The sequence below is a fragment of the Salmo salar genome, chromosome ssa15 (genome assembly GCF_905237065.1).
Source record: "Salmo salar chromosome ssa15, Ssal_v3.1, whole genome shotgun sequence".
Lineage (NCBI taxonomy): Eukaryota > Metazoa > Chordata > Actinopteri > Salmoniformes > Salmonidae > Salmo > Salmo salar.
The window spans coordinates 96,200,586-96,224,170 of NC_059456.1; the positions used below are offsets into that span (position 1 = coordinate 96,200,586).

The 23,585-nt window shown below is 45.0% G+C and overlaps 1 protein-coding gene across 1 annotated transcript in view; it reads right to left on the bottom strand.

Moving 5' to 3' along the window:
• The window catches only part of LOC106572720 (uncharacterized), a 107,069-nt gene that overhangs the window by 51,876 nt on the left and 31,608 nt on the right, over positions 1–23,585 (bottom strand). The window contains exon 3 of the mRNA XM_045696109.1: positions 1,764–1,936. Within this exon, the coding sequence (XP_045552065.1) occupies positions 1,764–1,936 (173 nt within the window). The remainder of the gene's footprint in view (positions 1–1,763; positions 1,937–23,585) is intronic.

Below are 23,585 nucleotides of genomic sequence, written 5' to 3' on the forward strand. Positions count from 1 at the left end.
TGATTGGCTGAGATAATGGATGGGCTGGACATGCCAAGAGATGAGTTCGGATTGGTCTGCCATGTAGAACGCTTTTGTCTATAACATGAGCTGCTCAGTATGTGTAGATAATCCTTGCTACCACGTTTAAAAATATATATATAATGTTAGCCATGGAGAACTGCAAGTGTTGTTACTGCTCTCAACAACATTGATGCCCTGAATTTAGCCAGTGCTATCAACAAAGATCAGTGGAAAAAAGTTGTGATGGACTACATTTGGCACACGTGTGAACTGGAGTGACTTGACAAAACAGACCAAACAAGCTGTAGCTAGCTACAAACAAAACAGAAAAGACATGCTGCTGTGAAGGATTCATCCATGTATTTGGGTAAGAGTCTAGCTACATTTTCAGATATTATACATTTCTAATTTTGTCAGAAAGTTGTTTTCATTGCAAGTTAAAGCATACTGTTAGCTAGCTAGCGAACGTTACGTATATGATCTGTGTAGAAATATTATTAGTATCTCTGAAAGCCATTTGCATTGCTAGTTATAGCCTAATGTTAGCTAGCTAGCTAAAGCTGAACCTAATTGGTTAGCTTTAGCTACCTGCAGATTCATACAACAGCATTTCATGAATGGTGGCTAGCTATGACAATCGGTTTATACTGTAGCTATGGGTTGGATTTATGGTTCATTGTTTAGCTAGCTAGCTACATGTCTAAACAAGACTACACTTTGCCAGATGATTACATGACCCATCAAGTTAGCCAGGTGTGTCTGGGGGTGATTACGGCCATCTATTGTATTTCTTGAACATGTGTAAATGTCTAGACAATAGTGACCCATCCACTTAGCTAGATGTGACTGAGGGGTGTTTATAGCATTTATTTCACGTGACCCATCAATTTGGACACTTTCTATTTTTGATATTGCTACTATGCAAATATACAAGTAACCATTTCACTGTACCGTTTACACCTTCTGCATCCTGTTCATGTGACAAATAAACATTGATTTGATTTGATATAGTGTGTGTTTACCAGAGATAGTAATGTGAAGAACAACATGACCTGTAGCAAAGTCAGATTAGGATATAGGCCAAAGACTAGATCAAGTGTGACTTTACCTGGAGTCTTTCCTTATTGTAGGCTACTACTTTCACAACTTTTAGTCTTCATATCTATGGTTCTTTACTACACTACCTTACTCACTCTGTTTAGCACATGGCCTCACATGTGAATCCTTAAAGAGATAGGTGGGGCTAAGGCTTAAGAGGGTGTGAGTGATGCTGAATGGGTGTAGACAAAGAAGAGCTCTCCAGTAGGTGTACCAAAACATTCAAGGACCATTTTCTCAAAAGTGTAGTTACAAATGTATCATCTTTCGAAGCAGAATTACTTTCTCATTGTTCCTCAACTGCAGTGTATGATATAACATTTTGGATCTCTGAGTCTCTAATTTTATCTAATGTAAGAAATGTTGCTACATAACACTGAATCGAGGCGGTAGGTAACATTTGGTTATAAGTGATTTGTGATGCATCGGCTTATAGAGGCTTCATTAAACTTCATGAGAAATACTTTATTTAAAGTGAGACGCTATTTCTACAGAGAGAATATCAACATCCTCATGAATGCACTCTGATTAGCCAACTCACTGGTTCCAATTTACAGGAAGCTAGAGTGAGCCGTCATGTCTTTGGTGTAACCCTATTTGACGCTGAGCAGTGGTGTGCATGTGTGTGTCGGTCTGTCTATGTGTGTGTGTCTTCTACCTACGTTTTGAGTGTCCCCGAGGTCATGAGTTCGGTGACCAGGACGATGCACTTCTTCCCTCGCAGCACTGACTCCCAGGAGTCATAGAAACGGACAATGTTAGGATGCTGGAGCCCCTTCAGCATCTCTGCCTCCTCCTTAAAACGCTGCTGCTCTGCCTTGGTCAGCTTACGGTCCTGTAGACACACAGGAATACACACAACGCAGGTTAGACATAAGTAGACATCAGTGAGAGCACTTGGTTGTGAGATCAAGTTACAAAGATCGATACCTGCACACTGTTGAATGCTCCAGCAGGCCAACATTTCAACCCCAAAGGTCTTCATCAGTAAGAACATACCCACAGCCTAGACAGCGCTCAGTGCTACACTCCTAATATTGTACAAAAACAAACAATGGGTTTAAAGTGCTTAGATCTGTTTTCAAGTGGTATAGGTTCACACTTCTGCACATTCCACCATCACCATACACTGAACATGAAACCTATGACAAGAAGAATGCTTTCAGGAGACGATGCATATACTAAACCTGAGATTACGGGGAGCATGCTTTCAGGAAACAGTACTGTCAACAACAGAGCCAATACAGGTGAACTATACCAATCAGGAAACAGTACTGTCAACAACAGAGCCAATACAAGAGAACTATACCAATCAGGAAACAGTACTGTCAATAACAGAGCCAATACAAGAGAACTATACCAATCAGGAAACAGTACTGTCAACAACAGAGCCAATACAAGAGAACTATACCAATCAGGAAACAGTACTGTCAACAACAGAGCCAATACTGGAGAACTATACCAATCAGGAAACAGTACTGTCAACAACAGAGCCAATACAAGAGAACTATACCAATCAGGAAACAGTACTGTCAACAACAGAGCCAATACAAGAGAACTATACCAATCAGGAAACAGTACTGTCAACAACAGAGCCAATACAGGAGAACTATACCAATCAGGAAACAGTACTGTCAATAACAGAGCCAATACTGGAGATCTATACCAATCAGGAAACAGTACTGTCAACAACAGAGCCAATACAGGTGAACTATACCAATCAGGAAACAGTACTGTCAACAACAGAGCCAATACTGGAGAACTATACCAATCAGGAAACAGTACTGTCAATAACAGAGCCAATACAGGAGAACTATACCAATCAGGAAACAGTACTGTCAATAACAGAGCCAATACTGGAGATCTATACCAATCAGGAAACAGTACTGTCAACAACAGAGCCAATACTGGAGAACTATACCAATCAGTCAGACCTCTTTACACTACCAAGCAACCATGTTTCATTTAATTACACATCTACAACCACTAGATGGCGGTAGCAGAACATAGTTTCATCTGCATCAGTGGAGAGCCAACACCCCACCTCAGCCTGTACAACTCATTCAGATGCATCTCCAACGCTGCTATTAGGCCCAGTATGGCGGATGCTGCAGAAATCCATTCACTGGCAGTAAATCATTGGGGAACACACACACACACACACACACACACACACACACACACACACACACACACACACACACACACACACACACACACACACACACACACACAGAAGTATGCATACACACACATGCATGCGCACGCACACACACGCAGACAGCCACACTCATGGTGGAAACAGACACACACAGCATACACACACACACACACACACACACAGCAGACTACTGACTGGCTCCTCTGTTGGCTTCTGGCAAATACACACTTTGGATATATTCAGCTACTTGATGAGAAATTGTGATGCAGGTACGCAGTTAGAAAACATACAGCACAAAAAAATATGCTATGCAATACATATTAATTTCAACCCAGGAGAGATCACAGACTTAAACACTTCTCTATTACAGGGTGAAGAAAAAAATCTAAGTCAGAACCATTCCACATGCTTTTATACTATTAGGAAATGCTGAATGATTTTACATTTATGTATGATAGGATGACAGGACACTTTTGTATGATATCAATAAATTAATGTTGAAGCATATGGGCCCCTTAGCCATTTCACAGATGGCAGCTGTCCTAACAATTGTCACCGAAAAAAGAACAAATGAAGCATTGTGGGCTTTTTGTGGTCATTGACCTCAGTTGACCTTGTCACTTGTGGTCTCTTAGGCATCATTCAACATCACGCTTTAGACTGAATAGGACAACAACCAAAGGTCATGACCTGAGGCGGGGAAACCGCAGACGTGACACTTGCAACAAGTGGTAACAAGGCTTGATGGCCATATTGCAAAACAAAGCAAGAAAATACAAAAAAACTACTATCTCTTAGCTAGCACCTGTCAAGTTCATGAAAACAACTACCATCCTCTAGCTAGCACCTGTCAGGTTCATGATAACTACCATCCTCTAGCTAGCACCTGTCAGGGTCATGATAACTACCATCCTCTAGCTACCACCTGTCAGGTTCATGATAACTACCATCCTCTAGCTAGCACCTGTCAGGTTCATGATAACTACCATCCTCTAGCTAGCACCTGTCAGGGTCATGATAACAACTACCATCCTCTAGCTAGCACCTGACAGGTTCATGATAACAACTACCATCCTCTAGCTAGCACCTGTCAGGTTCATGATAACTACCATCCTCTAGCTAGCACCTGTCAGGGTCATGATAACTACCATCCTCTAGCTACACCTGTCAGGTTCATGATAACTACCATCCTCTAGCTAGCACCTGTCAGCTTCATGATAACTACCATCCTCTAGCTACACCTGTCAGGTTCATGATAATAACTACCATCCTCTAGCTAGCACCTGTCAGGTTCATGATAACTACCATCCTCTAGCTACCACCTGTCAGGTTCATGATAACTACCATCCTCTAGCTTGCACCTGTCAGGTTCATGATAACTACCATCCTCTAGCTACCACCTGTCAGGTTCATGATAACTACCATCCTCTAGCTTGCACCTGTCAGGTTCATGATAACTACCATCCTCTAGCTACCACCTGTCAGGTTCATGATAACTACCATCCTCTAGCTAGCACCTGTCAGGTTCATGATAACAACTACCATCCTCTAGCTAGCACCTGTCAGGTTCATGATAACTACCATCCTCTAGCTAGCACCTGTCAGGTTCATGATAACTACCATCCTCTAGCTAGCACCTGTCAGGTTCATGATAACTACCATCCTCTAGCTACACCTGTCAGGTTCATGATAACTACCATCCTCTAGCTAGCACCTGTCAGGTTCATGATAACAACTACCATCCTCTAGCTAGCACCTGTCAGGTTCATGATAACAACTACCATCCTCTAGCTAGCACCTGTCAGGTTCATGATAACTACCATCCTCTAGCTAGCACCTGTCAGGTTCATGATAACTACCATCCTCTAGCTAGCACCTATCAGGTTCATGATAACTACTATCCTCTAGCTAGCACCTGTCAGGTTCATGATAACTACCATCCTCTAGCTAGCACCTGTCAGGTTCATGATAACTACCATCCTCTAGCTAGTACCTGTCAGGTTCATGATAACTACCATCCTCTAGCTAGCACCTGTCAGGTTCATGATAACTACCATCCTCTAGCTAGCACCTGTCAGGTTCATGATAACAACTAACAACAATCAAATCATATCAAATGTATTTATATAGCCCTTCTTACATCAGCTGATGTCTCAAAGTGCTGTACAGAAACCCAGCCTAAAACATCCCAGGAATAGCATTCATAATATTTTGCTTTCCATTTGTGTAGGCTCTGTGTTGATGAGTCCTTGTCTGCAGGGAGAGGAGCTACTACTGCAGACATTTAATATAATAAATATGTTTTTTATCCAAACTGACTTATAGTCATGCATGCATACATTTTTACATATGGGTGGTCCCAGGAATCGAACCCACTATCCTGCCATTGTACGTGCCAAGCGCTACCAACTGAGCTACAGATGTCACAACCTGGCTCTTAGATGGTCCCACTGTAGCTCAGTTGGTAGAGCATGGCGCTTGCAACGCCAGAGTTGTGGGTTCGATTCCCACGGGGGGGCCAGTATGTAAAAATGTATGCACTGTACTGTAAGTCGCTCTGGATAAGAGCGTCTGCTAAATGACTAAAATGTAAATGACATGTTGGCAGTTAAGGAGTAACACAAATATTTATTAAATAACTAACAAAGTATAAAACTACAAAGGAAAACTAAACTTTGAAGTGTGAAAGTAGGCATGTGAGGGGTGTAACGGAGATGCATGGCTGAAGGTAAAATGTGTGTAAGTGTTGAAGGGTGCACCTAATCAAAAAACCATAATCAACCAGTTCACAAAACAAAATGGTGCTTGTGGAGAGAGAGAGCCAGGACTGTGCACCAGGAACTTTTATCTCCTAGTTGATCCCAAACCCAGGTGCAACTTGTCACCTTAACGACCCAATCAGCTCCACCTGTCCCCAATCTGCAAATAAAAGCACAAACACAGAGAAGTAGGCAGGGAGAGTGAGGGGGGTGTAACTCCCCACCCCACCTAAAAACCGGGGTCTAACAAGGACCCGAAAACAAAACCCCCAACCACACAAATACAACTGATCAAAAACCATAACTATTAAAGGTTCAGACACAAAATACTATACAAACCATAAAGGTAAGAGGCCCACCGGATGCCCATGACACCAACCCAACCAAATCGCCTAACCCCATCTGACCTCAGCAACCACTGTACCTGGAAGCAACAATTTCAGAGAAAGAAATGGAGACCGAGCGACAGGAGAGCAGAAGCCAGAGCAACAGGAAGGACTAAATAAACCATGTACATACCACCAACCGAAAAGATAAACAAACGCAACAAAGGCGTCCGAAGGTCGACTAAATCGGTGCACGGGAAAGCGCATCAGCCACCACATTATCCACACCTTTTACATGTCGCACATCCAAATGGAACGCCTGCAGGAACAAACACCAGCGCATAATCCTGCGATTTGAGCAAAGCATGGTGTGCAGGAAAGTAAAGGGGTTGTGGTCAGTGTAAACCACAATAGGGACCACACCCGACCCCACATATACATCAAAATGCTGCAACGCCCAGATTAAGGCAATTGTCTCCTTGCTCCATCCTGACCTTCGAGGATGCTAGTTTTTCTTTAGCCATTTCACAGGCTCCATACAACCTGTGTCGGAAACCACTAACATATGACAACAAATTTGGGGGAGGCTCAACCCCCTTCCAATCCTCCTTTAATAGAGCAAGGGGACCACATACAGCATGACCAAAAACAAGGTCATTAGGACTGAACCCAGTGCTCTGTGATACTTCTTTAGCAGAGTAGCAACCAGGGTAACCCCTCTTCCCAGTCACCTTCTAATTCAGTGCAGTACGCAAGACCTGTGCAAATATGTGCGAAGTGAAGTTGGAACCGTGATCGCTCTGAATCATCTTAAGTATTCCAAAAAAGGTAGATGAACTGTGACAAAGCCTTCACAACAGACTTAGTGGTAATGTTGCGAAGTGGATAGGCTGCAGAATATCTCGTAGGCTGACACATCACAGTTAACAGGTAGGTGCTACCAGCATTAGAACGGGGTAAGGGTCCAACAAAATCAATAATCAAATGCTCAAATGGCTGGCCTGTAACAGGAATAGGTTGTAGCTGGTCTGGCCTTAACATCTGATTAGGCTTCCCAGTCAGCTGACAAACAGGGCATGTTTTGATGTAAGTGGAAATGTCTTTCTTTAAACGAGGCCATTAAAAATTTTGCCAAATTCGATCATAGGTTTAACTAACCGCTAAATGACCAGAACTGTCATGAGATGTTTTCAAAACTACATCTTGAAGTTTAGAAGGAACAACAATCTGAGCAAGAGCATCACCCACAAAACTTTTGCTGTGAGGCGTCCATTTCCTCACCAACACCTGATGTAGTAACCCTTGGCAGCACTCAGGGAGACATAACACATAGAACCACCATTTCATTGTAAATAATCGAATTGTAATGAAGTGTTTCTCTCTCTCTCTCTCTCTCTCTCTCTCTCTCTCTCTCTCAGCATCTTTAAATTGGGACTGCCCCACTGCCTCTCCACTCCTCTCCTCTCCTAGACTCTCTGCTGCGTCACAGTCTGACTGGCTTTATGTGTGAGTGTTTTTATATGTCTGGGACTCTGGGTGTTAGTGGATGTGTCCTTAGGTCTGTCTAGGCCTCTTTACATTATTTCTGCATCTAACTCCCTTACAACGTGATTGTGTGTGTGTCGTTTCCGTTGGTAATCGTCTGACTGCATCTGTCATAATGTCATTGTGTATAATCAGAGCACCACCCTGTGTCACTGCTTGTCATCTGTCCCTGTATGGCCATCTGTCTCATTACCTCCCCATTTTCTCTCCACTGAACCAGCAGCTCTCCCCGTAGAGATATTCATTCTGGCCTCTCCCCTGGTGCATCTATTGTGTTTACCAGAGTCAGGTCAGACAATCTGGGGTCAGCAAAGGTCACTAGGGTCAATTATCATAATTATCCTGTCTGTTATGTCATGGCAGCCCCAGACAAACACACACACACACACACACACACACACACACACACACACACACACACACACACACACACACACACACACACACACACACACACGCACACACACACGCACGCGCACGCGCGCACACACGCGCACACACACACACACACACATCTGCTCTCTACAATATGTTAAGGCGGTAGAATATATGCTCTGGGGCTGCATAAATAAGACATAATCCTCCATTCATTCTAAAGACTGCTGAACATACCAGCATATACTATTACTGCTGACAATGGAGCAGAAATCTCATTGATAAATATGTATTCTCAGAACCCAGAATCAAATCTCACAGTACGCTGGCCAGCTATTCGATGCACAATAAAATAGATACTATATGTGGTTTACAAAAACTACTAAGCTATGAAAATATTGACACTTTACTACAGCAAAGCAAACAAACTGGCAGTATACGATGTGATAACATACACAAAAGACAAACACACGGTTGAGAAAAGAAAGAAGATCAAGCTGACCACAAGACAAATGGGGGAGAGAGAGCAACAGAGTAACACAGAGAGAGAAACAGAGGAAGAGAGGGAGTGAAAGAGATAGGGGCAGCTATGAAAGAGGCCTATTGTGTACAACCTAGTGGGTGTCTCTCTGCATTCCCTCTGAGTGAATATCCTAGTTACTAAGTTAAGTGGTGTGATACATATGGTGTGTGTTGCCAATGGCAACCTATTCCCTATAATAGTGCACTACTTTTGACCAGGGGCAATAGATTGCTATTGGTGACGCAATCATGCAATAATCTACACAACTCCTCTGGCTCCCACATAACATAAATAAACCATTATCTAGTGTCTGTCTGATAATTCCTAACAAGTCCTTGTGTGTTGATGTTGCTCGATGACTCCAACCCATTTGACGATTATGAATGCATTCCAAATGGGACCCTATTCCCTTTAAAGTGCACTACTTTTGACCAGGGCCTATAAAAAAAACGGGTACCATTTAGGACACGAACTGAATATAGTTGCACCACTTAACTGGTTGTTATAAAGCAGCTATTTTGGGCCCCTAAGCCAAACAGCCCCTTAATGCTGATAATAACAATGTAGCACTCAGAGAAAAACACATTACTGAACATGAACAGGGCTAAAAGTCTACAAATAATGGCCCGTATGTGTAGTGTGGTAATCTGTTTGGTAATGTGTATTGTAAGATTGTATCCCTGAGCTATCAGAGAACAATAAGATTGGCCAATTAGATGTAATTCATGTCTGACATGGCTATTGTTCACAGTTGCTCCCGATAAAAAAAGTATTTGGTAATGTGTTTAGTAAGGTGTTTGATAATGTGTTTTGGTAATGTAATGTGAATGGGTAATGTGCTGTTTGGCAATGTGTTGTCTGGTGGCAGGCTTGTAAATCAGGTTGTAAGTACAGTAGATGTCACGTCCTGACCATATACTTAGGTATTTTTGTATTATATTTGGTCAGGACGTGGCAGAGTTATGTTTGGTTATGGTATAGTGGGGTTGTGAGTGTTGGTTTAGGTTCTAGGTTAGGTTTTCTGTGTGTAGGTTGGGTGCTGGACTCTCAATTGAAGGCAGGTGTGTTGAGTTGCCTTTGATTGGGAGTCCTATATTAGTAGGGTGTGTTTGTCTGTGTGTTTGTGGGTAATTGTATTTTGCACTGTGTTTCGTTTCACCTGTGAAACTGTCACCTTTCTCCTTTACGTGTTTATTTTGTTTTGTCGTTTCCATCTATAATAAATATGATGTGGAACAGTCAACCCGCTGCGTATTGGTCATCGAGTGATTTCGACATATCTTCCGATGAGGGAGAATACGAGGAACTTGACAGTAGACTAGCGTTATGTTTGATAATGTGTTTTGGTAATGTACTATGTATGGGTAATGGGTTTGGTAACGTGCACAACACTGCATCTCCAGCCCAGTCACAGTGACAGGCCTGTAACTCTGTCTTTAAACAGACTAAGACATTCTGTGTGGCGGCTTCAGTCCCACTTCCTGGCCCATAACCACAGTCACAAGCCACAGGCTTGTAAATATACTCAGACATGACCCAGGTTGACCCCAACCACACCATGAGACTGTTTTGGACCAACCACACCATGACACTGTCTTGGACCAGACACACCATGACACTGTTTTGGACCAGACACACCATGACACTGTTTTGGACCAGACACACCATGACACTGTCTTGGACCAGACACACCATGACACTGTCTTGGACCAGACACACCATGACACTGTCTTGGACCAGACACACCATGACACTGTTTTGGACCAGACACACCATGACACTGTCTTGGACCAGACACACCATGACACTGATTTGGACCAGACACACCATGACACTGTTTTGGACCAGACACACCATGACACTGTTTTGGACCAGACACACCATGACACTGATTTGGACCAGACACACCATGACACTGTTTTGGACCAGACACACCATGACACTGATTTGGACCAGACACACCATGACACTGTTTTGGACCAGACACACCATGACACTGTTTTGGACCAGACACACCATGACACTGTTTTGGACCAGACACACCATGACACTGTTTTGGACCAGACACACCATGACACTGTTTTGGACCAGACACACCATGACACTGTTTTGGACCAGACACACCATGACACTGTTTTGGACCAGACACGGTTTTGAACCAGACACCTTCTGTTAAGCAGAAGGCCAGCCAGCCAGGTTCCGGGTCAGCAAGGCCTATAAAGCAGTCAGTCAGCCTGACAGACAGCCGGTAAGACAGTCAGCCAACATGACAGACATCTGTGTCCAGTCAGCTGGGAAACAACCCCACTTCGTTTGGACTGTGAGGGGCCTCTCCATTCCTCCTCGACATTACCATAAATAGACAACAGTTTTAGCAGTGGTGGAAAAAGTACCCAATTGTCATACTTGAGCAAAAGTAAAGATACCTTAACAGAAAATGACTCAAGTAAAAGTGAAAGTCACCCAGTAAAATACTACTTGAGGAAAAGTCTAAAAGTATTTGATTTTAAATATACTTAAGTATCAAAAGTAAAAGTAAAAGTTTAAATTCCATATATATGTCAAACTAGATGCCACAATTTTCTTGTTTTTTTAATATACCGATAGTCAGGGGCACACTTCAACTGTCAGACATAATTTACAAACGAAGCATTTGTATTTACTGAGTCCACCAGATCAGAGGCAGTAGGGATGATAAGTAAAAGTAAAAAATAAATAGTAAAGTACAGATACCAAAAAAAACGACTTAAGTAGTACTTTAAAGTATTTTTACTTAAGTACTTTACACCAGTGAGTTTAAGATACACCTCCTATTGATAGGTTTATCTACTATAAACTAACATCTCAGGTGTGTCTATGCGGGAGATAGAGGAGATTATTCACCTAACATGTGAAAGGGGGAGGTATGGCCTGTAGGAAACCAGATCCACGGGTCACTGGTAATTCTCTGTGCGTGTGTACAGAGGAGTAGCTAGGGGTGTGAGTACATACTGTTAGCTAACTGAAGTGTGGCTGTCATGTTGAGAGAGGCTATAAGCGTTTTAGTGGTTGAGAATGTGAGGCGACCGGGTAGCCCAGATGTCATGCCTGGCTACATCATCACAGTGTGTGCTGACCAGCTGGCGGGCGTCTTCTCGGACATCTTCAAACTGTCCCTGTCCCAGGCTGTAGTCCCCAGCTCCCTTCAAGGAGACCACCATCGTCCCAGTGCCCAAGAAAACCAAAGCTGCAGGCCGGGCGCCTGCAGGCTGACCTCGTTCGTCAGTTGAACAGTGTTTCCTCTCATCGGTGCGGCTGGCTTCCGGGTTAAGTGGGCGGGTGTTTGTTTCGGAGGACACATGACTCGACCTTCGCCTTCACCACCTAAAGTGAGACCGATTCAAGACCAAGACCGGAGGCGTGATCGAGTCAAGCCCGGGAGGGGGACGAGAGGTTCGAGGCCGAGTCAAGTCCGGGAGGGGGACGAGAGGTTAGAGGCCGAGTCAAGACCGGGAGGGGGACGAGAGGTTCGAGGCCAAGTCAAGACCGGGAGGGGGACGGGAGGTTCGAGGCCGAGTCAAGACTGGGAGTGGGACGAGAGGTTCGAGGCCGAGTCAAGACCGGGAGGGGGACGAGAGGTTTGAGGCCAAGTCAAGACCGAGATCAGAAAAATGGCAGTCCAATTCAGGACCATGACTGTAATTTTATCAAATCGTCACCAGTGGAGTTCAAAATGTCCAGTATTTCTGTGTTCATATTTCTTCTGAAATATGAACACAGACACTAGGCTGTGTGCTGCGCGCATGTGAATATATTTCACATGCTTTTCGATTGTGTAGGCTACTTTGTGCATGATTTCTCTATTGTATTACATAATTAATTAGTCGAATACCTCCACTACACTACTTTGATACGCAACAAAACGAATTAAGAAGTGAGTATAGGCAATGCCCACTGAAAAAAGTGGGTATGTACAGTTGAAGTCGTAAGTTTACATACACTTACGTTGGAGTCATTAAAACTCGTTTTTCAGCCACTCCACAAAAATGTATTGTTAACAAACTATAGTTTTGGCAAGTCGTTTAGGACATGTACTTTGTGCATGACACAAGTAATTTTTCCAACAATTGTTTACAGACAGATTATTTCACTTATAATTTACTCTATCACAATTCCAGTGGGTCAGAAGTTTACATACACTAAGTTGACTGTGCCTTTAAACAGCTTGGAAAATTCCAGAAAAAAGATGTCATGGCTTTAGAAGCTTCTGATAGGCTAATTGACATAATTTGAGTCAATTGGAGGTGTACCTGTGGATGTATTTCAAGGCCTACCTTCAAACACAGTGTCTCTTTGCTTGACATCATGGGAAAATGAAAAGAAATCAGCCAAGACCTCAGAAAAAAAATTGTAGACCTCCACAAGTCTGGTTCATCCTTGGAGCAATTTCCAAACGCCTGAAGGTACCATGTTCATCTGTACAAACAATAGTACGCAAGTATAAACACCATGGGACCACACAGCCGTCATAAGGCTCAGGAAGGAGACGCATTCTGTCTCCTAGAGATGAATGTATTTTGGTGAGAAAAGTGCAAATCAATCCCAGAACAACAGCAAAGGACCTTGTGAAGATGCTGGAGGAAACGGGTACAAAAGTATCTATATCAACAGTAAAACGAGTCCTATATCGACATAACCTGAAAGGCCGCTCAGCAAGGAAGAAGCCACTGCTCCAAAACCACCATAAAAAAGCCAGACTACGGTTTGCAACTGCACATGGGGACAAAGATCATACTTTTTGGAGAAATGTCCTCTGGTGTGATGAAAGAAAAATAGAACTGTTTGCCCATAATGACCATCATTATGTTTGGAGGAAAAAGGGGGAGGCTTGCAAGCCGAAGAACACCATCCCAACCGTGAAGCACGGTGGTGGCAGCATCATGTTGTGGGGGTGCTTTGCTGCAGGAGGGACTGGTGCACTTCACAAAATAGATGGCACCATGAGGGAAGACAATTATGTGGATATATTGAAGCAACATCTCAAGACATCAGTCAGGAAGTTAAAGCTTGGTCGCAAATGGGTCTTTCAAATGGACAATGACCCCAAGCATGCTTTTAAAGTTCTGGCAAAATGGCTTAAGGACAACAAAGTCAAGGTATTTGAGTGGCCATCACAAAGCCCTGACCTCAATCCCATAGAAAATTTGTGAGCAGAACTGAAAAAGCGTGTGCGAGCAAGGAGGCCTACAAACCTGACTCAGTTACACCATTACCGTCAGGAGGAATGGGCCAAAATTCACCCAACTTATTGTGGGAAGCTTTTGGAAGTCTACCCAAAATGTTTCACCCAAGTTAAACAATTTAAAGGCAATGCTACCAAATACTAATTGAGTGTATGTAAACTTCTGACCCACTGGGAATTTTGATGAAAGAAATAAAAGCTGAAATAAATAATTCTCTCTACTATTACTCTGACATTTCACATTCTTAAAATAAAGTGGTGATCCTAACTGTCCTAAGACAAGGAATTTTTACTAGAATTACATGTCAGGAATTGTGAAAAACTGAGTTTAAATGTATTTGGCTAAGGTGTATGTCAACTTCCGACTTCCGCAAGGCCCTTCAGTGGGTGCTGTACGGTGCCTGAGGAAGGCACGCAGCATCATCAAGGACCCCACACACCCCAGCCATGAACTCCCTTACTGTCTGGCAGACAGTATCGGAGCATGAGGTCTAATACCAAGAAGCTCAGAGACAGTTTCTATCTACAAGCCATCAGACCGCTGACCACTTGAACTGGACTGACCACCTGCATTGACTTGTCGCCCCTTAATGGGATACTTCGGGATTTTGCCAATGAGGCACTTTATCTACTTCCCCAGAGTCAGATGATATGTGGATACCATTTTTCTGTCTCTGTATCCATGTTTTCCCCCTGACTGGACTACAATGGCCCTTTTCCCCCTGACTGGACTACAATGGCCCTATTCCCCCTGACCGGACTACAATGGCCCTATTCCCCCTGACCGGACTACAATGGCCCTTTTCCCCCTGACTGGACTACAATGGCCCTTTTCCCCCTGACTGGACTACAATGGTCCTTTTCCCCCTGACTGGACTACAATGGCCCTTTTCCCCCTGACTGGACTACAATGGCCCTTTTCCCCCTGACTGGACTACAATGGCCCTTTTCCCCCTGACTGGACTACAATGGCCCTTTTCCCCCTGACTGGACTACAATGGCCCTTTTCCCCCTGACCGGACTACAATGGCCCTTTTCCCCCTGACCGGACTACAATGGCCCTATTCCCCCTGACTGGACTACAATGGCCCTTTTCCCCCTGACTGGACTACAATGGCCCTTTTCCCCCTGACCGGACTACAATGGCCCTATTCCCCCTGACTGGACTACAATGGCCCTATTCCCCCTGACTGGACTACAATGGCCCTTTTCCCCCTGACTGGACTACAATGGCCCTTTTCCCCCTGACCGGACTACAATGGCCCTATTCCCCCTGACCAGACTATAATGGCCCTATTCCCCCTGACCGGACTATAATGGCCCTTTTCCCCCTGACCGGACTATAATGGCCCTATTCCCCCTGACTGGACTACAATGGCCCTATTCCCCCTGACCGGACTATAATGGCCCTATTCCCCCTGACTGGACTACAATGGCCCTATTCCCCCTGACTGGACTACAATGGCCCTATTCCCCCTGACTGGACTACAATGGCCCTATTCCCCCTGACTGGACTACAATGGCCCTTTTCCCCCTGACTGGACTACAATGGCCCTATTCCCCCTGACTGGACTACAATGGCCCTTTTCCCCCTGACCAGACTATAATGGTCCTTTTCCCCCTGACCGGACTACAATGGTCCTTTTCCCCCTGACTGGACTACAATGGCCCTATTCCCCCTGACTGGACTACAATGGTCCTTTTCCCCCTGACCGGACTATAATGGCCCTATTCCCCCTGACTGGACTACAATGGTCCTTTTCCCCCTGACCGGACTACAATGGTCCTTTTCCCCCTGACTGGACTACAATGGCCAAAATGAACAAAATATGTGAAATAAATCTGCCTTTCTTCCACGTCAGATTAACACTTTTCTGTGCTATTATATTATCTTGTTGTGGTTGTTTGACCTTTAATCTTTGTCTTTAATCCAATAGAGTGTCTCCTCTCCCCGCAGGGTCTGAGCTGAGTGAACACATGATAATGCCACCTTTAACTAACCTTGTTGTCCCTAATCTAAAGCACCCAGAACCCAATCTCGATTAGAGAGTCTGCCACAGAAATACCATGTTTCCCCCAACTGGAGCCTTGTGTGTATGCATGCATGTGTGTTTGTGTATGCATGCATGTGTATTTGTGTATGCATGCATATTTGTGTATGCATGCGTGCGTGTTTGTGTATGTATGCGTGCGTGTTTGTGTATGCGTGTGTGTGTGTGTATGCATGCGTGTGTGTGTGTGTGTGTGTGTATGCATGCGTGTGTGTTTGTGTATGCATGCATGTGTGTGTGTGTATGCATGCGTGTGTGTGTGTACTGGATGTGTGTGTGTATGAGTGTCTGTGTGTGTGTACTGGATGTGTGTGGGTGTATGAGTGTCTGTGTGTGTGTACTGGATGTGTGTGTGTGTGTGTGTGTGTGTGTGTGTGTGTGTGTGTGTGTGTGTGTGTGTGTGTGTGTGTGTGTGTGTGTGTGTGTGTGTGTGTGTGTGTGTGTGTATGCATGCGTGTGTGTGTGTGTGTATGCATGCGTGTGTGTGTGTGTGTGTGTGTGTGTGTGTGTGTGTGTGTGTGTGTGTGTGTGTGTGTGTGTGTATGCATGCGTGTGTGTGTACTGGATGTGTGTGTGTATGAGTGTCTGTGTGTGTGTACTGGATGTGTGTGTGTGTATGAGTGTGTGTGTGTGTGTGTGTGTGTGTGTGTGTGTGTGTGTGTGTGTGTGTGTGTGTGTGTGTGTGTGTGTGTGTGTGTTCGAGAGAGAAAGAGAGAGAGAGAGCATTAGCACCTCTGTGTGTGGACATGACATAAATACTAAGGTGAATCCTCAGGAGGCCAGGCTTCCCTGGCTGGTTGTGGTTTCTAAGAAGACACTTTAAATCACTCCAACATCTCTAACGATTGTCTCATAGCAACCTTTTACTGCGGTAAAGTGCCCCTAAGCAACCCTTTTCTTCAGTAAAGCGAACCTAAAAGCCGTTCCATCCGCTGTCTGGTCGGAACGGAAGATGGCGGAAGCGGATGTTTTGTTTGAACTGATGGCGTGTCGAGTAGATATAATAGTGAGGAGAAATGGATTCCAGTGGAGAATCCAAATTTACATATGTATTCAGACCCTTACACAGTACTTTGTTGAAGCACCTTTGGCAGCGATTACAGCATCGAGTCTTCTTGGGTATGACGCTACAAGCTTGGCACACCTATATTTGGGGAGTTTCTCCTATTGTTCTCTGCAGATCTCTCAAGATCTGTCAGGTTGGATGGGGAGCGTTGCTGTACAATCTGGGGTTTGGCTGGGCTACTCAAGGACATTCAGAGACTTGTCCTGAAGCCACTCCTGCGTTGTATTGGCTGTATGCTTAGGGTTATTGTCCTGTTGGAAGGTGAACCTTCGCCCCAGTCTAAGGTCCTGAGCGCTCTGGAGCAGGTTTTCATCAAGGATCTCTCTGTACTCTGCTCCGTTCATCTTTGCCTCAATCCTGACTAGTCTCCCAGTCCCTGTCACTGAAAAACATCCCCACAGCATGATGCTGCCACCACCATGCTTCACTGCAGGGATGGTGCCAGGTTTCCTCCAGACGTGACGCTTGCCATTCAGGCCAAAGAGTTCAATATTGGTTTCATCAGACCAGAGAATCTTGTTTCTCATGGTCTGAGAGTCTTTAGGTGCCTTTTGGCAAACTCCAAGCAAACTGTCATGTGCTTTTTACTGAGGAGTGGCTTCCGTCTGGCCACTCTACCAGAACGTCCTGATTGGATGAGTGCTGCAGAGATTGTTGTCTTTCTGGAAGGTTCTCCCATCTCCACAGAGGAACTTTAGAGTCTGAGTGACCATCGGGTTCTTAGTCACCTCCCTGACCAAGGCCCTTCTCCCCCGATTGCTCAGTTTGGCCGGGCGCCCAGATCTAGGAAGTTCCAAACTTCTTTCATGGAAGAATGATGGAGGCCACTGTGTTCTTGGGGACCTTCAATGCTGCAGAAATGTTTTGGTACCCTTCCCTAGATCTGTACCTCGACACAATCCTGTCTTGGAGCTCTACAGACAATCCGTTCGACCTCATGGCTTGGTTTTTGCTCTGACATGCACTGTCAACTGTGGGACCTTATATAGACAGCTGTGTGCCTTCCCAAATCATGTCCAATCAATTTAATTTACTACAGGTGGACTCCAATCAAGTTGTAGAAACATCTCAAGGAGGATCAATAGAAACAGGATGCACCTGAACTCAATTTCGAGTGTCATAGCAAAGGGTCTGAATACTTAAGTAAATAAGGTATTTTTGTTTTTTGTTTTAACAAATTTCCAAAAATGTTTAAAACCCTGTTCTGGCTTTATCATTATGGGGTTTTGTGTGTAGATTTCTGATGATTTAAAAAATATTTTTAATTAATTTTAGAATAAGGCTGTAACGTAACAAAATGTGGAAAAAGTCAAGGGGTCTGAAAACTTTCCAAAGGCACGGGAGGAATATCATATGCCAGCTGAGGCGAAATGCTGCAATTGTGGTGGCAAACATGCAACGAATTCCTGAAGTGCCCTTTTATGGTGATAGAGACAGAAGTGACAAGAGTAAGGGCTGTCTAGTGTGTCTCTTAGGTGGAGAAAGTGAGAAGAATTTTCCTCGTTCACTACCCGTACAGTAGGTGGCAGCATGCACCTAGAAACATTTGTTTTGCTGACCGTCATAAAACCAGAAAAGAAGAAGACTGGTCGGAACCTGTCGTTCCTGGACAGGTTACTCTCTTGGCTAGACTAGCTCCATCCAGCTGTCCCTCGCCTGGCTGCCTGGCTCATTCCACACACACACACACACACACACACACACACACACACACACACACACACACACACACACACACACACACACACACACACACACACACACACACACACACACACACACTCTCGGACACTGATACATTCCCACACAGGGTGGATTGAGTGGATTTGGGTGGATTGGATGGATTTGGGGTGGACTGGGTGGATTTTGGTGGATTAGATGGATTTGGGGTGGTTTGGGTGGATGGGGTCGATTTGGGGTGGATTGGGTAGACTGGGTAGATTGGGCTGGATTGGGTATACTGGGTGGATTTGGGCTGGATTGGGTAGACTGGATGGATTTGGGCTGGATTGGGGTGGAATGGGTGGTTTGCGTGGATTTGGTGGAGTGGGTGGAATGGGTGGTTTGGGTGGATTTCGGGTGGATTGGGTCAGGCCGGTGTGGGCTCAGTGGGCTGACAGGAGAAGAGAGGGTTGGGGTGAGCCAGCCTGTGGGGTTGGTTTGTGAGGTTTCTACCCTAGCCCAGACCGCCCCAGACCAGTTAGTTGTGCTGTCTGTGCAGGGTTTTTGTTCCCGCCTGACAGGCACCCACTGTAATTAACTCCCTGGATCACTCTGTATACTCACTCTCGCAGACAAAGTGGGGGAGAGGGATGGAGGGAGGGAGGGAGGAGAGAGGGGGGAGGGAGGGAAAGAGAGGGCTAGAGAGAGAGGTGTGAGAGTGTGGCACACACACAAATCCAACCATCTGTGTGTGTGTGTGTGTGTGTGTGTGTGTGTGTGTGTGTGTGTGTGTGTGTGTGTGTGTGTGTGTGTGTGTGTGTGTGTGTGTGTGTGTGTGTGTGTGTGTGTGTGTGTGTGTGTGTGTGTGTGTGTGTGTGTGTGCATTAGCCAGACTGCCACTCTCTGGGAGTCATGCCATGTTAATCCTCTATTTGGCTCATCAGTCTCTACCTCTCCCTCCCTCCCTCCCTCTCCCTCTCTCACTCCGTCTCTCTCATTTTAAACAGTTTTCATAAGGTGGAAAAGGCCTAGAGTATGTTTGCAAATCCAAGATCAAGAACACTGTTTTCATTACTTGAGATAAGGGCCAAAGCAGAGTGCATACAATCATAGTGCAGGTTTCCTTCTCTGGTGGTACAATAAACGTGTTACTACCACAGTAAATGGTACACACTAGTACTACTGCATTAATGGAAACAGGCTACTTTTACTGCCTCAGTAAGTCTCTGGTTGAGGATGTCTGGCTTTCCTAAGTGCTTAGGTATGGTTGGCTGCTGCTGGCTGTCTTTGATGGAGTGACCAGTTGGAGTGGTAAGTGATCTAAACCAGAGCGGTCGGTTGGCTGGTGGGACTGATTTACGGTAAGAACAGGACTGGTGGTCATAGCTCTACAAGCAGTCTAGTGGTAACACCTGATGTGATTTATGATAAGAGCAGTAGGGACAGAGCTGAAAGGTGGTAGGATACGGAGGTTGTTATGTGTAGAGCCCCGTGGTCTAGTGGTCTAATGGTAACACAGTTCCTAGCACACATAAAAATCTGTCTGTCGCCCCAGGAGACGGGACATCAATCCTTCCTGCTGGGTCTCCTCTCCTCATTCATCTACCCCTCTACTTCAATACTGTCTGAATAAAACATTACACATATTTGAAAAAGTGCTGTTATTAAACAGGGAAATCGAGCTAAAGGCTAGAGGGTAGCAATGGAGGTGGTTAGTCTTGTAAGCAGTGCTCTAACACAATTCCATTTCAATTCTTTCCATTCAAGAAGTAAACTCAAATTTCAATTCCAAACAATTTGCTTCATTATTTTTCAATTAAGAAAATTGAAATGGAATTGACCCATAGGGCTCTGGTCAAAAGTAGTGCACTACACAAGGAATAGGGTGCCATTTGAGAGAGAGTTTGGACACAGCTGCTATGTAGCATAAGCTCCACAGCCAACACCTACCACAGCCGTGGTAGACTAGCCTACTAGCCTTTCCACACAGTCGAGGTAGACTAGCCTACTAGCCTTTCCACACAGCCGCGGTAGACTAGCCTACTAGCCTTTCCACACAGCCGTGGTAGACTAGCCTACTAGCCTTTCCACACAGCCGTGGTAGACTAGCCTACTAGCCTTTCCACAGAGCCGCGGTTGACTAGCCTACTAGCCTTTCCACACAGCCGTGGTAGACTAGCCTACTAGCCTTTCCACACAGCCGAGGTAGACTAGCCTACTAGCCTTTCCACACAGTCGAGGTAGACTAGCCTACTAGCCTTTCCACACAGCCGCGGTAGACTAGCCTACTAGCCTTTCCACACAGCCGTGGTAGACTAGCCTACTAGCCTTTCCACACAGCCGAGGTAGACTAGCCTACTAGCCTTTCCACACAGCCGTGGTAGACTAGCCTACTAGCCTTTCCACACAGCCGAGGTAGACTAGCCTACTAGCCTTTCCACACAGCCGTGGTAGACTAGACTACTAGCCTTTCCACACAGCCGTGGTAGACTAGCCTACTAGCCTTTCCACACAAGACATCAAACAAATCAGCTGCCGAATCACACAGCTTCTCTTTTGTGACCGCAAAGAGTAAGTTCGACTGGTGTCTCCCACCAGTTGAGGCCACACCGTATGATGCCGTTGGCTGTTGTTCCCTGTCGATCTACAGTGTCAGTAAATCACGAGCTGCTCCGCAAGGGTACAATCTCACATTTAGGTTGTCACGCTCTCAGGTCTTCAGGGCCAATAAATGACAGTTATGAGAGTCCACCAATGGGAAGGGACATTCTCTAAAGCGATTACTGGTTCATATTTCACTTCCTGCCCTGTACGCACATCCCTTTCCCTTTTCACCTCTTGCTTTCTTTCCTCCTTTCATTCTCTATCTCTGTGTTGTTCTATGTTCACCTTATCATTCATCTTAATCTCAACCTCTTGGTGAGGTATGTTCTCATTATGGCTATTGTTCCTATTTCAGTACCTGCACACACCCTCTTTTCTCCACTCTACCTTTCTTGTCCAATTGTTGATTGTTCTATGTAAATATCATCATTCATTTATAGGGTTAAGCTTCATTGATCCTGTTGTGTTGGTTGTCACAGCTCAGGAACAGACACAAAAGCATTGGCCTCTACAACACAATACTTTTGAAATATCAAATCAAATCAAATGTTATTAGTCACATGTGCCGAATACAACAGGTGTAGACCTTACAGTGAAATGCTTACTTACGAGCCACTAACCAACAATGCAGTTTAAAAAAAATATGGATAAGAACAAGAGAAAAGTAACAAGTAATTAAAGAGCAGCACTATATACCGGGGGGGGTACCGATACAGAGTCAATGTGCGGGGGCACCGGTTTGTTGAGGTAGTATGTACATGTAGGTAGAGTTATTAAAGTGACTATGCATAGATGACAACAGAGAGTGGCAGTGGTGTGGAGAGGGGAGGGGGGGCAATGCAAATAGTCTGGGTAGCCATTTGACTAGATGTTCAGGAGTCTTATGGCTTGGGGGTAGAAGCTGTTTAGAAGCCTCTTGGACCTAGACTTGGCGCTCCGGTACCGCTTGCCATGTGGTAGCAGAGAGAACAGTCTATGACTAGGGTGGCTGGAGTCTTTGACAATTTTTAGGGCCTTCCTCTGACACCGCATGGTATAGAGGTCCTGGATGGCAGGAAGCTTGTTCTGGGCCGTTCGCACTACCCTCTGTAGCACTTCATGGCTTCATTTAGGCAGGTTACCTTAGTGTTCTTGGGTACAGGCACTATGGTGGTCTGCTTAAACATATTGGTATTACAGACTCGAACAGGAGAGGTTGAAAATGTCAGTGAAGACACCTGCCAGTTGGTCAGCGCATGCTTGCAGTACATGTCCTGGTAATCCGTCTGGCCCTGCGGCCTTGTGAATGTTGACCTGTTTAAAGGTCTTACTCACATCGGCTGTGGAAAGCGTGATCACACAATCCTTCGGAACAGCTGGTGCTCTCATGCATGTTTCAGTGTTATTTGCCTCGAAGCGAGCATAGAAGTAGTTTAACTTGTCTGGTAGGCTCGTGTCACTGGGCAGCTCTCGGCTGTGCTTCCCTTCGTACTCTGTACTGGTTTGCAAGTCCTGCCACATCCGACGAGCATCAGAGCCAGTGTAGTACGATTCGATCTTAGTCCTGTATTGACGCTTTGCCTGTTTGATGGTTTGTCAGAGGTCATAGCGGGATTTCTAGTAAGCTTCCGGGTTAGAGTCCCACTCCTTGAAAGCGGCAGCTCTAGCCTTTAGCTCAGTGCGGATGCTGCCTGTAATCCATGGCTTCTGGTTGGGGTATGTACATACACGGTCACTGTGGGGATGACGTTATCACTTTTTTTTGCCATATCACTTTTTTATTGATCTAGTCATTGGTGCTTCCTGCTTTAATTTTTGCTTGTACACAGGAATCAGGAGGATAGAATTATGGTCAGATTTGCCAAATGGAGGGCAAATGGAGGGCCAAATGGAGGGCAAAGCAGAGTTTGTATGCGTGTGTATGCATATGAGTGTGGAGTAAAGGTGGTCCAGAGTTCTTTTTCCTCTGGTTGCACATTTAACATGCTGATAGAAATTTAGTAAAACAGATTTAAGTTTCCCTGCATTAAAGTCCCCGGCTACTAGGAGCACCGCCTCTGGGTGAGCGCTTTCTTGTTTGTTTATGGCGGAATACAGCTCATTCAATGCTGTCTTAGTGCCAGCCTCTGACTGTGGCGGTATGTAAACAGCTACAAAGAATACAGATGAAAACTCTCTCGGTAGGTAATGTGGTCTACATTTTATCATGAGA